Source organism: Nicotiana tomentosiformis, chromosome 9, assembly GCF_000390325.3.
Source record: "Nicotiana tomentosiformis chromosome 9, ASM39032v3, whole genome shotgun sequence".
Taxonomy (NCBI): domain Eukaryota; kingdom Viridiplantae; phylum Streptophyta; class Magnoliopsida; order Solanales; family Solanaceae; genus Nicotiana; species Nicotiana tomentosiformis.
In genome coordinates, this window is record NC_090820.1 from 75,855,068 (window position 1) to 75,872,954 (window position 17,887).

Here is a 17,887-nt window from a genome sequence, read left to right on the forward strand (position 1 = left end):
TGAGAGAAATTTTGTCATTTCCATGGAGTAGAGTAGTTTCAAGGTGCTCGTACTCATTAGGAAGTGACCCCAACAACATCAAGGCTAAGTCACCATCATCAAAAGTTGCATCCATATTTTGCAAATCTGTGACCAACTTATTGAAACTAGTGATATGTTCATTCATTGTGGTACCAGGAACATAGGTGAAGCGAAACAGTCTCTTCTTCATGTACAATTTATTTTGACTGTTTTTCTTCAAAAATTTATCCTCCAGTGCTTTCCATAATTTACTTGCAGAAGTTTCCTTTGTGTATGGATATTTCTGCTCTCTAGCAAGGTAGGATCGAATGGTACCGCAAGCAACACGATTGATAATTTTCCAATCTTCTTCTCCAATAACATCTGGCTTCTTTTCTTCAATGGCAAGATCTAGCCCTTGTTGAAAAAGAACATCTAGAACCTCGCCCTGCCACATCCCAAAATGTCCTGACCCGTCAAAAATTTCTACCGCAAATTTCGCATTTGACACAATTCTTGTCATAAGCGAAGATGCCAACGATGACGTATTATTGACACTTGATGTAGATTCTTCTTGTTTACTGTCTCCCATTTTGACACAAATATTATTTAGTAGCTGACGACACAAATCAAGATTATTTCCTTTCTGGTGTGGAAGATCAGACTAAGCTGCAACCACAGAGCATACTCAGACAGAACCTTGACTCAGTTACCAAGATAGATCTTTTCTGATGTGGAAGATCAGACTATGCTGCAACCACAGAGCATACTTAGACAGTACCTTGGCTCTGATACCAATTGTTGCGGAAGCCAAATGTATATAGTGTGAATGAGTCACAACTACTATACCAAAAATTATGACAACCACTAAATAATAAACAAGACAATAAGACAACAATAAAAGAACACCAGAATTTACGAGGTTCGGCCAATTTTGCCTACTTCCTCGGACACAATCAATATTTTATTCCACTCCAAAATTACAAGTGAAATAATACTAAAGAGAGAAGATACAAATGCCTTAAGAAGATAAAAGGCAAATGAGAGGTGTGTCTAAATCCTAAACATTAGGCCTCCTTTTATAGAGTGAAATTCCCATTCAAAATTGTCATCCACCGATGTGGGACTTTTGACAATTTCAACAGATTACGCGTAGAGTAGAGTAAGAAAGTTGTTAAGAATATTCCCGGCCCTCCTCTCTCTGTGGCTCTATCCTCCCCCACTATCTTTCTTTCTGTCAGTACTTTTATCTTTTTGTTGCTATTCAGATATTTCTATTTTCCCTGTAACGGATTATCCATATAATACAAGGCTGGTTCCATTGTTTAGTATCAAAAGCTTGTTGAAACATTCATAACATCGTTTAAATCAGATTTTCATTTCACTTTACAACGAGGAGAAGTTTACCACAGTCAGTACTCAATACAGTTACATTTATGGAAATAAAAATCTTGAAGTCGAACTGAAACATCAGCACGTCTATATCATTTTGCAGCACATTTATACAACTAATTAATATACATTACAACTGCGTATGATATAGAAATTACATTACAACACATATAAAAGGAGGAGAAAAGAAGAGAGAGTGGGTGTAATTGTGTTAATATGTTACAAGAGCTTCAGTAAAGCATAAGAAATATGCAACCAAATTAAAGCATCACAAAGCGCCTAGAGGCTCTTTGTTTATACTCCTTGTTCTTCATCATTGCTCTTCATTCTTCGAAGTTTAAATGAGAATGACTGCCCTGATGCTATTGCATGGACCGGTTTGTCAGTGACCCTGATGAAATTATAGGACCATGCTCCAAGTAATGTTCCACAAACAGGTCCGATTATATACACCCATATTGCTCTGTAATCGTTGCTAACCATTGCAGGTCCAATGGTTCTAGCTGGGTTCATTGATCCTCCTGACACTGGCCTGCAACAAATCAACATTATTATAGTTCAGCCAATTAATTAAAAACATGGTTAAACGGGAAAATATTATTTTTATTTGATTTAATTAAGATTAAGTGATAAATGTCTATATTTAAAACAATATGACAGGGTCTAGTTCAACTACCAAAGGTTGATGAGGGACTTGTAATTTAGGTCACACTTTCGAGCTCTCTGTTATGCAAACTGTTAGGATCGGGAACCCGGGTAGTACGGAATATAGACAAACAACGGTATAATGACAATAACAAAGACAATTGAAATTGATAACAACGACAATTAAAGTAGATAAAGAAGAGACAAATTTAACGTGGTTCGGTCAAAGTGACCTACGTCCACAAGCGGAGAGGAGCAATTTACTATAACAATAAGAGTACAAAAGAGAGTACAAAATTAGAGTAAACACTCTAATTAATCCCAAATACCCTAAGAGAATAACCTCACAAGATCACTCCAAAAAAAGGGTTCACGCAAGTGCTTCCCAACACTAACTCTCATACAAAACACTCTTAATAAAGGAAGGAAGGAAGAAACAAGAATTGAAGACAAGTCTTGTTGATGTGTATAAAATAAACTAATGGCCTTCCCTTTTATAGGCAAAAAAGTCTTGACCTCTTAGGTGTAAAAGAAGAGATACAACTTGTGCAAATAATGTCCAACACACAATGCAATATTTTTGGGTCCCAAAGAATATTGCCAACAAAGTCTACACTTTGCAAAGATGATTATGCTTATATGAGATGGACTCCATTTGACAAAATAATGGTCATATTACAAATCTCCACCTTGGCCTAATTTTGGATGATAAAGTAAATTTGCTCCACCTCTCTGCAAAGCCCCAATGGGCATATATCAAAATTTAATGCCATCAAAATCAGACAAGTTGTTTGATACCGAAACTGTAGTAGGGCCTATAACAGTGGAGCCCAATAAAGTATACAACGAACCAGATCTGTGTGCTTTCATAATCACACGAGCACCTTGAAAATATTTCAGAACTCTACCTCCACCAGTGAATTTGCACCCAAGGAATTCTAAAGTGCCCAAAGATATGCGATTTTTCTTCAACTCAAGAACATATCTAACATCGGTGAGAGTTCTCACCACATCATCATGAATTCTGACCCGAATTGTACCTTTGCCAATAACGTTACAAGTAACATTGTTATCCAATTGGACAACTCCACCTGCAACTGAATCATATGTAGAAAACAAGTCCCTGCTAGGACACATATGATATGAACAACCGGAATCTAAAATTCACTCATTGTCTAATCTGAAACTAGTTTCAGTTGCTAAAAATATAGTTCCCTCAATCTCATCAGTTGCTACACTAGCTTCGGCGGTGTCAGTATTTTTGTGCTCATTTTTTCTTTCTTTGTGCTTTTCTTTATTTTTCAGTTTATAGCATTCGGAGATATTGTGACCGTTCTTATGACAATAGCGACACTCTAAATTATTGTATCTGGCTATGAAGTCGGATTTTCCCCTACAAACAAGCCAACTTCCGCTTGAGTTCTACTAGCTTCCCTAGTAATATCACTATCTATCTGTTCTTTTGATTTTAAGATAGATTTAATATCCTTATAAGAGATATTATCCTTTGCATAAAGCATAGTATCTCTTATATGCTTAAAAGATGGGGATAGAGAACAAAGCAGTAACACAGCTTGATCCTCATCTTTAATTTCAGCATCTATATTACTCAAATCCATAAGAATGGAATCAAATGTGTCAAGATGAGAGAGAATAGAGGTACCTTCACCCATACGAATTGTATAAAACTTCTGCTTCAGGTAAAGTCTATTTTCTACCGTCCTCTTCATATATAAGGTTTTCAATTTTTCCCACATGCCTTTAGCTGTGGTTTTTACAGAAACTTCACGTAAAACCTCATTTGAGAGATTTAAAATGATACCTACTTTTGCCTTTTTGTCTATGATGGCAAACTCCTCGTCCGTCATTTTATCCGGCTTCTTCTCCTTTCCTTGCAAAGCCAAGTCTAAGCCATCCTGAATTAGGATAGCTTCCATCTTTAATTGCCACATTCCGAAATTTGCACTTCGGTCAAATTTCTCAACATAGGTCTTTGTTAGAGTCATTTTGGCTATTGAAACTAACCTGTTTAGATCCGGCTCTGATACCAATTTGTTAGGGTCGGGAACCCGGGTAGTGCGGAATATAGACAAACAACGGTATAATGACAATAACAAAGACAATTGAAATTGATAACAACGATAATTAAAGTAGATAAAGAAGAGACAAATTTAACGTGGTTCGGTCAAAGTGACCTACGTCCACAAGCCGAGATGAACAATTTACTATAACAATAAGAGTACAAAAGAGAGTACAAAATTAGAGTAAACACTCTAATTAATCCCAAATACCCTAAGAGAATAACCTCACAAGATCACTCAAAAAAAAGGGTTCTCGCAAGTGCTTCCCAACACTAACTCTCATACAAAACACTCTTAATAAAGGAAGGAAGGAAGAAACAAGAATTGAAGACAAGTCTTGTTGGTGCGTATAAAATGAACTAATGACCTTCCCTTTTATAGGCAAAAAAGTCTTGACCTCATAGGTATAAAAGAAGAGATACAACTTCTGCAAATGATGTCCAACACACAATACAATATTTTTGGGTCCCAAAGAATATTGCCAACAAAGTCTACACTTTGCAAAGATGCTTATGCTTATGTGAGATGGACTCCATTTGACAAAATAATAGCCATATTACACAAACTATGTCCGGTATTTTGGTACAGAATGCAGAGGGGTTTGTCCATTATTCTTGAAATTCGAAGATTGCAATTTGTCTTGAGGATAACTTTGAATGAATTTCTCAATAAGAAAAAAAGAGAGAAAAATATGATATGTGTCCGTGTAAATAATTTAAAATCTTTATTTATTTGATGCATTTTGTTTTTATCATCTAGAGCGTGAGACCAGAATATTTCACTTTCTCCTTCCACCCCTCCCTCACAATAAGAGTGCGAGTAGATTTTTTTATAAATAAGAATTTTGAAGGTTTAGTTTATCTTCTCTAATTCTACCATACAACTTTTAGCTTATCCCTAATTATGACCGCTCGTTTTCATAAGCGTCAAAACTTATGTCCAAGCAAAAAATGGGTATATTATTAGGTTTTTCATTTTTAAAAACTTTGTACAACTGTTTTCTTTAAATTCATCAAGATAGACCGCCACTTACCCCGCCAAGATAGAAGTAATGCATACAGCCGAACCAACTGCCATGCCTGCCAGCTCACCGATCTATGAAAACACAAGTTCAACAAAAGAATTATCAGAATCATGATCCACTTGACTTTACAAATAAAAAGGACACAACTTTACTAAGAATGAGGGAAGTCATTTTCAATTCTGTAAAAAATAGTTTCTTTAAAAAATATTTTCCCGTATATTTTTTTTTTCTGTATTTGGTTGTTGAAACACAATATTTATTAAAGAAATAATAATATTTACAAATAAAAGTGTTTTAGTAATACTTTAGATTACTATAGATTAATAATTATGTCAAAATTTTAGTTGGAAAAAGTAATATGAAGTTAGAAGTTAAGATAGTTGTAAGGAGAATGATGTCCGCCCATATAAAAAGGAATATATTTTCTCCCTTTTGATAATATTTTTCTGATAATTAAACATCAAAAAATAATTTTTTTAAGAAATTATTTCGCAAAAAAAAAAAAAAAAAATCTTCCGGGGTAACAAAACAGAGATAATATGATTTTCGGGATTCTTACAGCTTTGGTATCAGTGGCGACTGCTGAGGTGATGAACATCATAGAGAAGGTGACCACAATTTCCATGATTAAAGCTTGAATGTTTGAGCCTGAAGGAGTTGTAGTTCCCACGTGTTTTATTGGGTGAAGCAATACACGTAGAGTGAGTGCAGCAGCGGTCGCTCCTGTAAGTTGTGCCGCTGCATATGGTGGTACCTTCAAAAAGAACCAAATTACACCTTTTAGCTTCTTGTAAACGAAAAAAAAAGTCAGGTTCAATTTGTATCAAACCAATATATGCAAGACATTCATCCTAGTCGCCTTGTGTTTAAATTTGTCCTCTTCATGTTAAATTGCTTAGTTTATGATGATTACAATTTTAAACTTCATGACAGGTTTAACCTTTAGGTTCTTAATTGAAATCATTATATTTTTAATTTGAAATTATTAATTTAGAATATAATATTTGTCAAAATTTTAGTAGTTTTTCACTATATTTTTGTGATCCATATAAAAGATTATTGGATTCAATTGAACTATAGAAATAGAATGGCCACAATCATTTAATTCAAGACTTTCATAGAGTTAATTTAATATATAGTTACGTTTGGGTTGGCTTTTAAGCTGGTCAAATAAGCTTTTATGCTCTTTTCACTTTTTGGCAAAGTCAAAAAGTTCATAAAATAAGTTAGAAACTACTTAAAACAAGCCAAAAACCATAAGTTGGGCCCAAGTTATTTGCTTTTTGGCTTAAACACTATTACTGCTGAAAAGTATTTTTAAGCAAATCCAAACGGGCTCTTATTCTGTAACGACCCGGCCAGTCGTTTTGAGAGTATTAGCCCCGAACCCCTATTTATTGCTCTCTCTATTTTATTCTGTGGTTACGTGACTCGCTGGAAGGTTTGATTTTTGGTTTCTGAGTGAAATGGGACACACAGTCCCTAAAATAGAAGTTTAAGTCGTAAGAATTTACCGTAGTTTGATCTATGTGAAGACGACTCCGGAATGGAGTTTCGACGAATCCAATAGCTCTATAGGGTGATTTTGGTCTTAGGAGTGTGTCCGCATGTTTATTTGGAGGTCTGTAGGTCATTTCAGCGTCAAATGGCGAAAGTTGAAAAATTGGATAATTTTCGGAAAAGTTTGACAAGGAGTGGACTTTTTGATATTGGGGTTAGATTCTGATTCCGGAAGTTGGAGTAGGTCCGTAATGTCAATTGTGACTTGTGTGTAAAATTTGAGGTCAATCGGACTTGATTTGATAGGTTTCGACGTCGAATGTAGAAGATAGAAGTTCTAAAGTTCATTAGGCTTGAATCTATGTGCAATTCGTGTTTTTAGCATTGTTTGATGTGATTTAAAGGATCTATTAAGTTCGTATGATATTTTAAGACTAGTTGGTATATTTGGTTGAGGTTCCGGGGTCCTCGGGTGGATTCCGGATGGTTAACGGATCAAATTTGGACTTGAAGCATTTGCTGGGATTTTGCCTTCTAGTGCATTCGCACCTGTGGAATTTTGGCCGCAGGTGCGAGCTCGCAGAAGCGCACGGGCGAGCGCATAAGCGGGGCTGAAGAGGGTGGCCAGTAGTCGCAGGTGCGACGAGGAGGTCGCAGAAGCGGTGTCGCTTCTGCGGAATGATGATCGCTGAAGCGGACGAGAGCTTGGGAGGCCAGTCCTTAGAAGCGGTTGGCCAGTGTCAGTGACTTTCTGTAGATGCGGTTGTCTGACCGTAAAAGCGGCGGCGCAGAAGCGGCTAAATGTACCGTAGAAGCGGTTTAACTGGGCAGAAAAAGGAGATTTTCGAGGGTTTGATTTCATTATCCATTTTTAGACCTAGAGAGCTCGGTTTGTGGCGATGTTTCGAGAGATTTTCAGAGGAAATATTTGGGTAAGGATTCTTGACTCATTTTTGATTAATGACCACTAATCTATCATTAATTTCTTTATTTGATTAAGGATTTGGGTTGAGAAATTTGGAAAGAAGGTGGAAAAATCCTTAGGCCGAATTTTGAGGTTTTGATCTGGATTCTTGTATCGGATTTGAGTAATTTTAGTATGGGTGAACTCGATATCGAATGGGTGTTCGTATTTTGTGATTTTTACCCGATTTCGAGACGTGGGCCCGGGTCGACCTTTTGGGGCAATTTTCTAATTCCTTGTTAAAGTCATAATTTTATTATTTAGATTAGTTTATTATAGTTATATTTATAGTATGTAATTGCTTTTGGCTAAATTTGAGCTGTTCGGAGTCGGAAAGTCGAGGGAAAGGTGTCCTTATTGATTGATTGAGCGAGATTTGAACTATCTGCTTCCTTGATTTTGTATTTAGTCTTTAACTGTAGTATTCCTTGTTGTAAATTCGTTGTTCCGTAGGTTATGAGTTGTGTATTTACTTTTGGGACTATACTATAGCAGCTAGCATATGAATGAATGGATGACATTAATATGGGTGACATAATTATTTCACTGTTATAGAGCAAACTTCATAACACTGTTTGTCCACTAAAGACCTAATGGATTGAGAGTGACGAAAGGAGTCAAGGTTCCTCCATATAGAAAAAGTTGTGACTTTTAATAATTGTCATGTGCCTATCAAAATCACCAGGTGTGTAATCAGGTCAGCTGCCGGACCAACTATAGCCAAAGGTTGTGTGTAGCTGGAATGGATCCTCTATATCTAAAATGCATATTAATTGCTATATCTTATTTTTTTTTATTTATAATCCGAAAATGCTCTATATATGCGAGAAAAGAATATTGTATTGATAATTGGTATTATCTTTGAATTTGAAAATCATAGAAGACATAATTGAAATTATATGTACCAAGAATAAATCCGACGTAACCCCTAGAATTTAAAGCTCCAACCTACCACTATGAGGTAAAAAAGATTCATTAATTGGCCAGGCCCCACTCAAATCAGTGATTTCTTTCTTTTTATGTCGAAACATAATATAATATAATTAATTAAAATATGATATTTAAAATATCTTAAGCGGTATTAACACAACAAGAGATGCTAGATTCAAATGCCAATTCAACTTACAAAGTATATATTCTCTCAATTTTAATTTATATGAATTTATTTCTTTTTTAGTCCATGTCAAAAAGAATGACCTCTTTTCATATTTGAAAAGAATTAACCTTTATGCAATGATTTATAACTACACAAAATATATATGCCTTATTTTACACCACAAGTTCCATGACCAATCAAATGTGTTCACATAAATTGAAACAAATGGAGTATATAATTTTATGCGTTTAGCCCATAAAAAAGTAGATCACGCTCACGCGGGTGGAGACTTGGTGAGACATGATATAAGTAAATAATTAAAAGTGTTTTCCTTTCTAACAATTTAAATTTTTAGCTGAAAAGTCACACACTTCAATATTTTTCTCTTTTTTTTTTTTTGGGTTTCAAATGATTATTTTTCATTTTATAACATTTGGAGGAATAGGATGATCCAGGACAGACGTACCAAAAAGAAATAAAAAGGAAAAATAATAAAGAATCAATTAGGAAGGAATAATTAAGAAGCGGACCTGTCTCCATGGGAAATGTCTAACGGCGGCAAAAGCAAAGGTAACAGCAGGATTCATATGCGCACCAGAGATATGTCCAACAGCATATATCATGACTGTAACAATGAGTCCACCCGCAACAGAGGCTCCAAGTCTCGACACTTTGTGTTCGTCGCTCGCACTAATTGCAGCTGTACCACATGTCACAAACACCAACAGATACGTCGCAATTACCTCCGCTATCACCTGCAAGAATCATTAGAAGTGGATTCAAAACTTGATTAAACTATTGATGAGTTCTCAATTTTTATGTTTCTTATCGCGAACCCATGAAACTCACATTGCATCATATTCATTGATCATCAAATGAAATTCTCCTAATCACAATTCAAAACGAAAATGAATAAGGAAGAAAAGAAGAAGAAGATGAAGATGAAAGTTAATTTAAAAGCTAAGAAAAGAAGAAGACGAATAACAAGAGAGAAAAGAAAAGTAATATTTCAACCTGTAAATAAAAAGAGAAGAGAAGCTACTCCACATGCATGCAAGTAGATTAACGGACAAGTTTAAATTTTGTGTACCAATAATGTATAAGGTTTTTTACATCTATCAGGTTAATCAAGTTGACTTATAATAATAAGTAACTTTTCTAAGCAAATTTGATATGATAATAAAATAACAACCTATTGAGATAAGTTAAATTGTACTGATCATAGCAGAAAATTTCTTTGAACTGTCAGTTATTTGATGGACATATTTATGAATGAGTTGAATACCTTCTTGAGAAAGCCAGGTGGGTAATATTCTTGAAAAAATATCAATATGTAACGGAAGGACAAGTTGGACTTTGGATTTTCGACGGACACCAATTCATTTGGTTTTTTGTTTTCTGTAGAGTTTCCTCCTTTACTCTCCATTGATGAACTAGATAGACAAATAAAAACTGGTTAACAAATAGTGCTATAGAGGAATAAAACAGAAAATTGAATCTCTTCTTCCTCCTTTTAAAATGTTTCTAGTTGGGAAAGGAGACGTGCATATATATGTGAAGTTGAAGAGGTTTTAAGGAGACGGAATAAACTTGGGCTTTGAGCTTTTAGCTCTAAGAAATTTGTTTCTTCCCATATACTTATATATAGAGAGATGCACTTAAATATTTTTGGGTGAAAAGTGTACATCCTCGATTCATTATGCATGTTGGACTCCTATCTCTTCAGACGTGGCCTGGGCCCATACACGTTACTCAATTATGTGCGTGTTTTCTTTTTCGTTTTGTTTTCGATTTCATATTTTATTGTGGGTATAGTTATACTAATTCCCTATCCAAAAGAGTATAATAATATAAAACTTTATGTGCACAGGGTATTTACACCAATTTAACGGATAAATGATATGTCATGCTATTTAATTATAACCGCAAGTAATTAATCATAGTTAACTACCATATCTTTTGCACATAATTTTAAAAAATAATGTATAAATATACTTAATAATCCAACTATTTGCCACAACCCAAAAATCTCAACCCTTCGTGATGTCACCTAACACACTCTCCAAGCAAGCCGACAATGACATAACATCTAAACATTGGAATAAAACATTTTTTTATTAAACTCAACGGCGGAAATCTCATAAATATCTGATACAAACAACTGAAATACTACTATCTCCCTAAAATCTGGTGTCAACGAGTACATGAGCACTACCAAGTATCAACATAAACCAAAACCCTAGTACAACTGTCTGAGTAATAGAACAGTACTGAAGAAAATAAAAAGGAAAGACAGTCAAGATCTGCGGACGTCATAGCAGCTACCTCGAAGTCTCCGAGCAGGTACTAGCACAGATCTAGCAATCACCACGTCCAGATGTACCTGGATCTGCACGCGAAATGCAGAGTATAGTATGAGTATAATGACCCTCATGTACTCAATAAGTAACAGAACTAACCTAGGGTTGAAAGCAATGACGATATCAGAAGAAGATAGTTAGAGTTCAATATAATGACAACACGGGTTTAATGATGACAAAAATAATAAACAACTAAGAGAAGACAAGAATCCGAACTAAGGAAATTCAAAAAAGAAAATAAAGTCTCTCGGGAAATTATCATAATCAGCTCGTTCATGTTATAGAAATTTAGACATGCTTTCAAGTTCAACAATTATAGCCCAACACTGATAGGAACATGTCAATTACAACTAGCATGAGGAATGGTACATCTCTATGCCTACATGTCAGATATGCATGTCAACGAATGATTTTACGGTGATATACCCAAGTACTCACACTCTCAGAAGTGCTCAATTTGTTTGGCAAATGCCCACACAACCCACACACAATCACTCAGCATTGTACGGGTACCTCGCATCAATGCCCCTCACCAAAGCACATGTATATATATATCACTATGCCTGCGCTCACTGTTGGTATGTCAGATTCGAAGGAGAGAATGCTACCCAAGCGCTAATCAAAGTCTATAAGGCCTGATGCAGCGTGCAATCCGATCCACATAATAATAATAATAATAATAATAATAATAATAATAATAATAATAATAATAATAATAATAATAATGGCCCATATTCTTCGCCAATTTGAGTTTTACTCACATCTCGAATAAATTCAAGAACATATTCGAAAACATTCTGACCCCCGATCGGAATGGTTTGTGGGTTCCGAACAACTATAGTGACTGAACATAATAATAATAATAATAATAATAATAATAATAATAATAATAATAATAATAATAATAATAGTAAAGCCATTATGGCCTACTGCAACTCGCAACCCGATCCACAATAACACTCACAACCCGGCACTCAAGCCCACCTCAGTTATCAATCTCTCAAGTCTCAAGGGCTCACAATCTCGTACCACTCAATCCAAACAACGATAATATGTGACGTAACAATGAATGATAACAGAGACTGATATAAGATATGCAAATAAAGAACCATGACTGAGTATATAATTGCAGTTAAAGCAGATAACTCAAAATAAAGAAAATAATCTCATTAGGTCTCAACTGAGTAAGCACATAGCCTAAACATAATTTCTAACATGAATCACAGCTCAATCACTTTATTGAGTAGGGATTACACAGATAAAACAAGACTTGATAACAATACAATACAAAAATCAACCCGGATCATAATTATCATGGTGCACGCCCATACGCCCGTGACCTAGCATGTGCGTCACCCCAACAAAATACAAATAACACATTTTCGAGGGATAAATGCCCTCAATTCCAAGTTTAGAAATGTTACTTATCTCAAAGCGCGCGCGAATCGGCCTCTGAGCGACTCGAATCTAGCTAAAACAACTTAATTCCATCAATAATAGCTATAGGAAACAATTCCAAAGATGAAGCTAAGGTGTTTAATCAAAATTGAAAAGTCAATCCAAAAAGTCAACCCCGGGTCCGCATACCGAAACCTGACAAAATTCACAAAATTCGAACACCCATTCAATTACAAGTCCAACCATACCAAAGTCATCCAATTCTATCAACAAATCGACCCCCAAATCATCAATTCTTACTCTCCAATAACATAGTCTAAAATTCCTAATTTTCACCTTAAACACATACAAACTAGGTAAAATAATCAATGGGTAATCAATATTTATCAATAAAATTTCGAATCTTCACTTACCTCTTCAATTGTAGCCAAAACTCTCTTAAAAATCGCCCCTAACCAAGCTCCACAAGTCCAAAATGAAAGAAAAACACGAAACCCTTGAATTTTATGTTCTGCCCAGCAAAACCGCACCTGCGGTCCAAAAGGTCGCACTTGCAACGCCGATTTTGCGGTCATATTTCCGTATCTGCGGAATTCACTTAGACACCCGACGAAGCGAACCTGCTGCTCAATTTGCGCCCTTGCGTCCGCACCTGCGGAGAACATCCGCTTCTGGGACTTCAGTCCAGCCTGTCCATATCCGCTTCTGCGGCCAAATCAATCGCACCTGCGTATGCGCTTCTGCGCACCTATGTCCGCTTCTGCGTACTTTCCCTGAGCCTTCCCACTTTGCTTTTGCGCTCAGCTGCCCGCACTTGCGGGCTCGCAGGTGCAGAAAATACCTCTCACCTGTGCATCTTCCTAGCTACAACAAGAACCACTTATGCGATCCCAAGGCTGCTTCTGCGGTCTCGCGCCTGCGGCCAAAACCACGCAGGTTCAATTACACCAGACCTGAAGCTTCAGCATTTCCATAAGTCCAATTCTCAATCCGATTTCAATCCAAATTACATCTGAGGCTCCCGTGACCCTATCCAAACATACCAACACGTCCTAAAATATGATACGAACTTAGTCGAAGTCTCAAATCATATCAAACAATATCAAAATCATGAATCGCACTACAGTTCAAGCCTAATGAAACCAATGAACTTCAAACTTCTAAAACTAATGCTGAATCATATCAAACCAAATCCGATCGACCTCAAATTTTGCACACATGTCATAAATGACACAACGAACCTACTCCAACTCCGGAATCAAAATCCGAACCCGATTCCAATAAAGTCAACTCATGGTCAAACCCCTCAACCTTCCAAACCTTCAACTTTCCAACTTTCGCCAAAAAGCCTCAAACCAACCTACAGACCTCAAAATCAATATCCGGATATACGCCTAAGTCCAAAATCACGGTATGAAGCTATTAGGACAATCAAATCTCTATTTCGGAGTAGTCTATACAAAAGTCAAACTCTGGTCAACTCTTTCAACTTAAGCTTCCAACCTTGAGACTAAGTGTCCCAATTCATTCTGAAACCTCCCTGAAACCAATATAACTACCTCGGTAAGTCACATATAAAAATGAACATAGAAGAAGAGATAAATAAGATAACGGGGCTACAATACACAAAACGACCAACTGGGTCATTACATTCTCCCCCTCTTAAACAATCGTTCATCCTCAAACGGGTCTAGAATTATACCTGGAGTTTCAAATAGGTGTGGATAACTGCTCTGCATCTCTCGCTCTACTTTCCAAGTAGCCTCCTTGACTGGCTGGCCCCTCCACTGAACTTTCACTAAACTATATTCTTTGATATCAACTTTCGAACATGCCGATAAAAAATGGCCACCGACTCCACATTATAAGTCAAATCTCCATCTTGATGTACCGTGCTGAAGTCCAAAACATGAGACGGGTCACTATAATACTTTGGCAGCATAGAAACATGAAATGCTGGGTGAACACCCGATAGACTAGGTGGCAATGCAAGCTTGTAGGCCACCTCTCCAACTCTCTCAAGCACCTCAAAAGAACCAATATACCACAGGCTCAACTTGCCCTTATTCCCAAACCTCATCACACCCTTCATGAGCGAAACTTTGAACAACACCTTCTCTCCCACCATATATGCAATATCACGAACCTTCTGATTAGCGTAACTTTTCTGTCTATACTGTGATGTACGAAGCGATCCTTAATTAACTTGACTTTCTCCAAGGCATCCCGAACCATATTAGTGCCCAACAACCTAGCCTCCCCCGGCTAAAATCAACCAATAGGAGATTGACACCGCCTCCCATATAAGGCCTCATAAGGAGCCATATGAATACTCGATTGGAAACTGTTGTTGTAGGCAAAATCTGCAAGCGGTAGAAACTGATCCCAAGAACCCCCAAAATCCATAACAAAGGCATAGCATATCCTCTAAGATTTGAATGGTGCGTTCGGATTGTTCGTCTATCTGGGGGTGGAATGTTGTACTTAACTCAACCCGCGTGCCCAACTCTCAGTGCACTGCTCTCCAAAACTACGACGTGAACTATGTGCCTTGATAAAAAATAATGGACATCAGCATACCATGAAGACGAACAATCTCACGGATATAGTTCTGAGCCTGTCGCTCTAAAGAATAGGTAGTCACAACCGGAATGAAACTTGCAGACTTGGTCAGTCTATCCACAATAACCCATACTGAGTTGAATTTCTTCAAAGTCCATGAGAGCCCAACAACGAAATCCATGGTAATACACTCCAACTTCCACTCGGGAATCTCAAGTCTCTGAAGAAAACCGCCCGACCTCTAATGCTCATACTTCACCTGCTGACAATTCAAGCACCGAGCCACATTATCCACTATATCGTTCTTCATTCTTCTTCACCAATAGTGTTGCCTCAAGTCCTGATACATCTTGGCGACACCTGGATGAATGAAATTCGCGAACTTTGAAACTCCTCAAAAATAAACTCACGCAACCCATCCACATTGGGCACACAAATCCAACCCTGCATCCGCAACACCCCATCATCTCCAATAAAAACCTCTTTAGCATCACCATGTTGCATCGTGTTGTTAAGGACAAGCAAATGAGGGTGGTCATATTGACGCTCTCTGATGCGCTCATACAAAGAAGATCGAGAAACCACGTAAGCAAGAACTCGGCTAGGCTACGAACATCTAACCTCACGAACTGATTGGCCAAAGCCTGAACGTCTGATGCTAGCGGTGTATCACCAGCTTGAATATATGCAAGGCTACCCATACCACAACCTTTCTACTCAAGGCACCGACCACCACATTGGCCTTCCTGGATGATACAAAATGGTTATATCATAGTCTTTTAACAGCTTCAACCGCCTCCGTTGCCTCAAGTTTAGATCCTTTTGCTTAAATAAGTGTTGTAGACTTCGATGATCTATGAATACCTCACAAGACACCCCGTATAGATATTTCCTCCAAATTTTCAATGCATGAACAATGGCTTCCAACTCCAAATCATGAACACAGTAGTTCTTCTCATGGTGCTTCAGCTGTCGCGAAGCATAAGCAATCACCCTACCATCCTGCATCAAGACACACCCAATGCCAATCAATGAAGCATCATAATAATTTGTATATGAACCCGATGATGACGGCAAAACTAGAACTGGAGCTGTGGTCAAGGCAGTCTTGAGCTTTTGAAATCCCTTCTCACACTTATCAGACCACCTATATAGGGTACCCTTCTAGGTCAATCTAGTCAAATTGGAGCAATGGACGAGAAAACCTCCACAAAATAGCGATAATATCCAGACAATCCAAGAAAACTCTGAATCTCAGTAGTTAAAGACGGTCTGGGCCAACTATGAACGCCTCAATCATATCCAAATCTACCTTGATCCCCTCACTGGATACCACGTGCCCCAAGAACACCACCGAATCAAGCAAAAACTTATACTTAGAGAATTTAGCGAATAACTTCTTCTCCCTCAACGTTTGGAGTACAATCCTCAAATGCTACTCATGATCCTCCTGGCTGCATGAATACACCAAGATGTCGTCAATGAACACGATGACAAATGAATCAAGATATGGCTAGAATACACTGTTCATCAGATGCATAAATGTTGCTGGGGCATTGGTCAGTCAAAACGACATCACAAGAAATGCGTAGTGACCATAGCAGGTCCTGAATGCCATCTTCAGAATATCAGAATCCCTAAAATTCAACTGGTGATACCCAAACCTCAAATCAATCTTCGAAAATACTCTAGCAACCTGAAGCTGGTCAAATAAGTCATCAATGCGCGATAGTGGGTACTTTTTCTTAATTGTACCTTTGTTCAACTATCTATAATCAATGTACATCTTCATAGTACCATCCTACTTCTTCGCAAACAGAACTGGTGCACTCCATGGCGACACACTAGGCTTAATGAATCCCTTATCACGTACCTCATGAAGTTGTTCTTTCAATTCCTTCCACTTTTCTAGTGCCATATAATACAGAGGAATAAAGATGGGCTGAGTACCCGACACCAAGTCAATACCAAAATCAATGCCCCTGTCGGGTGGCATGCCCTGCAGGTCTGCAGGAAAAACATTTGGAAAGTCTCTCACTACCGGAAGAGACTTAATAGTAGGAGAATCAATACTAACATACTGTCACTCTACTGGGAAAATAATCCAGGGAACCTCTCCACTCAACCCTAGGCAATCCCAGCATCACCGACGTCACAGTCTTAGTGTGAAAATCCAGAATAACGTTACATGGTGGCAACCAATCCATACCTAAGATCACGTCAAAATCAACCATACTAAGTAGTGAAAGATCAACTCTATTCTCCAATCCCCCAATAGTCTCAACACATGACTGATACACAAAGTCCACACCAATAAAATCACCCACTAGTGTAGATACATGAACATGCATAACTAAGGAATCACGGAGGATATCCAAATAATAAGCAAAGTATGATGATACATATGAATAAGTAGAACCAGGATCAAATAATATCGAAGCATCCCTGCGGCATACAGAAATAATACTTGTGATCACATCGTCTGAAGCAACTGCCTCTGGCCTGGCGGGAAAAGCATAGCATTGAGTCTGACCACCACCTAATCGACCTCCCCCTTTAGGGCGACCTCGAACTACCTGAATCCCACCCCGAGCTGGATGAGAAGGTGGTGAAGTAACTGGTACAGAGGTCATATAGCTTGACCTCTCTACTGAACTGGACCTCCCATGAGACTGGGAAAGTACCTTCGCACATGCCCTAACTCCCCACACATGAAGCAAGTATGAACCAAACCCCGAGAACCAGAATAGCCACTAGAAAAACTTGGTACTGATGAACCCTGAACTGATGGAACACGGGATGGTCTCTGAGCTGGGAGAGCACTGAAGGATGACTGACTTGGACGAGCACTGTATGAACCATGAC

The 17,887-nt window shown here is 37.6% G+C and overlaps 2 protein-coding genes across 2 annotated transcripts; both read right to left on the reverse strand.

The window, feature by feature from the left end:
• Window positions 1-1,352: 1,352 nt before the first annotated feature.
• LOC104099875 (aquaporin NIP2-1-like) lies at window positions 1,353-10,262 on the reverse strand. The gene is made up of 5 exons (XM_070185652.1): window positions 9,988-10,262; window positions 9,233-9,457; window positions 5,702-5,896; window positions 5,152-5,213; window positions 1,353-1,924 (listed from the first exon to the last, which is right to left on the reverse strand). Exons 1-5 carry the CDS (start codon window positions 10,126-10,128, stop codon window positions 1,687-1,689), a joined length of 861 nt encoding a protein of 286 aa, XP_070041753.1. The 5' UTR covers window positions 10,129-10,262; the 3' UTR covers window positions 1,353-1,686.
• Window positions 10,263-15,735: 5,473 nt separating this feature from the next.
• Window positions 15,736-17,655, reverse strand: LOC138899015 (uncharacterized). Its single transcript, XM_070185127.1, has 4 exons — window positions 17,136-17,655; window positions 16,896-17,029; window positions 15,887-16,024; window positions 15,736-15,768 (listed from the first exon to the last, which is right to left on the reverse strand). Exons 1-4 carry the CDS (start codon window positions 17,653-17,655, stop codon window positions 15,736-15,738), a joined length of 825 nt encoding a protein of 274 aa, XP_070041228.1.
• Between the last annotated feature and the right edge of the window lie 232 nt (window positions 17,656-17,887).

What these genes read in the sequence shown, in the direction of transcription:
- LOC104099875 (XM_070185652.1), bottom strand. Translation starts at nt 10,128, where the DNA reads ATGGAGAGTAAAGGAGGAAACTCTACAGAAAACAAAAAACCAAATGAA. An exon ending in CACCTGGCTTTCTCAAGAAG is followed by an intron (nt 9,458 to 9,987) that starts GTATTCAACTCA and finishes TGATTCTTGCAG; the next exon opens with GTGATAGCGGAGGTAATTGC. An exon ending in GACATTTCCCATGGAGACAG is followed by an intron (nt 5,897 to 9,232) that starts GTCCGCTTCTTA and finishes TTCTTTTTGAAG; the next exon opens with GTACCACCATATGCAGCGGC.
- LOC138899015 (XM_070185127.1), bottom strand. Translation starts at nt 17,655, where the DNA reads ATGACCTCTGTACCAGTTACTTCACCACCTTCTCATCCAGCTCGGGGT. An exon ending in GCCTAGGGTTGAGTGGAGAG is followed by an intron (nt 17,030 to 17,135) that starts GTTCCCTGGATT and finishes TTTTTCCTGCAG; the next exon opens with ACCTGCAGGGCATGCCACCC. An exon ending in TATACGGGGTGTCTTGTGAG is followed by an intron (nt 15,769 to 15,886) that starts GTATTCATAGAT and finishes TGTATCATCCAG; the next exon opens with GAAGGCCAATGTGGTGGTCG.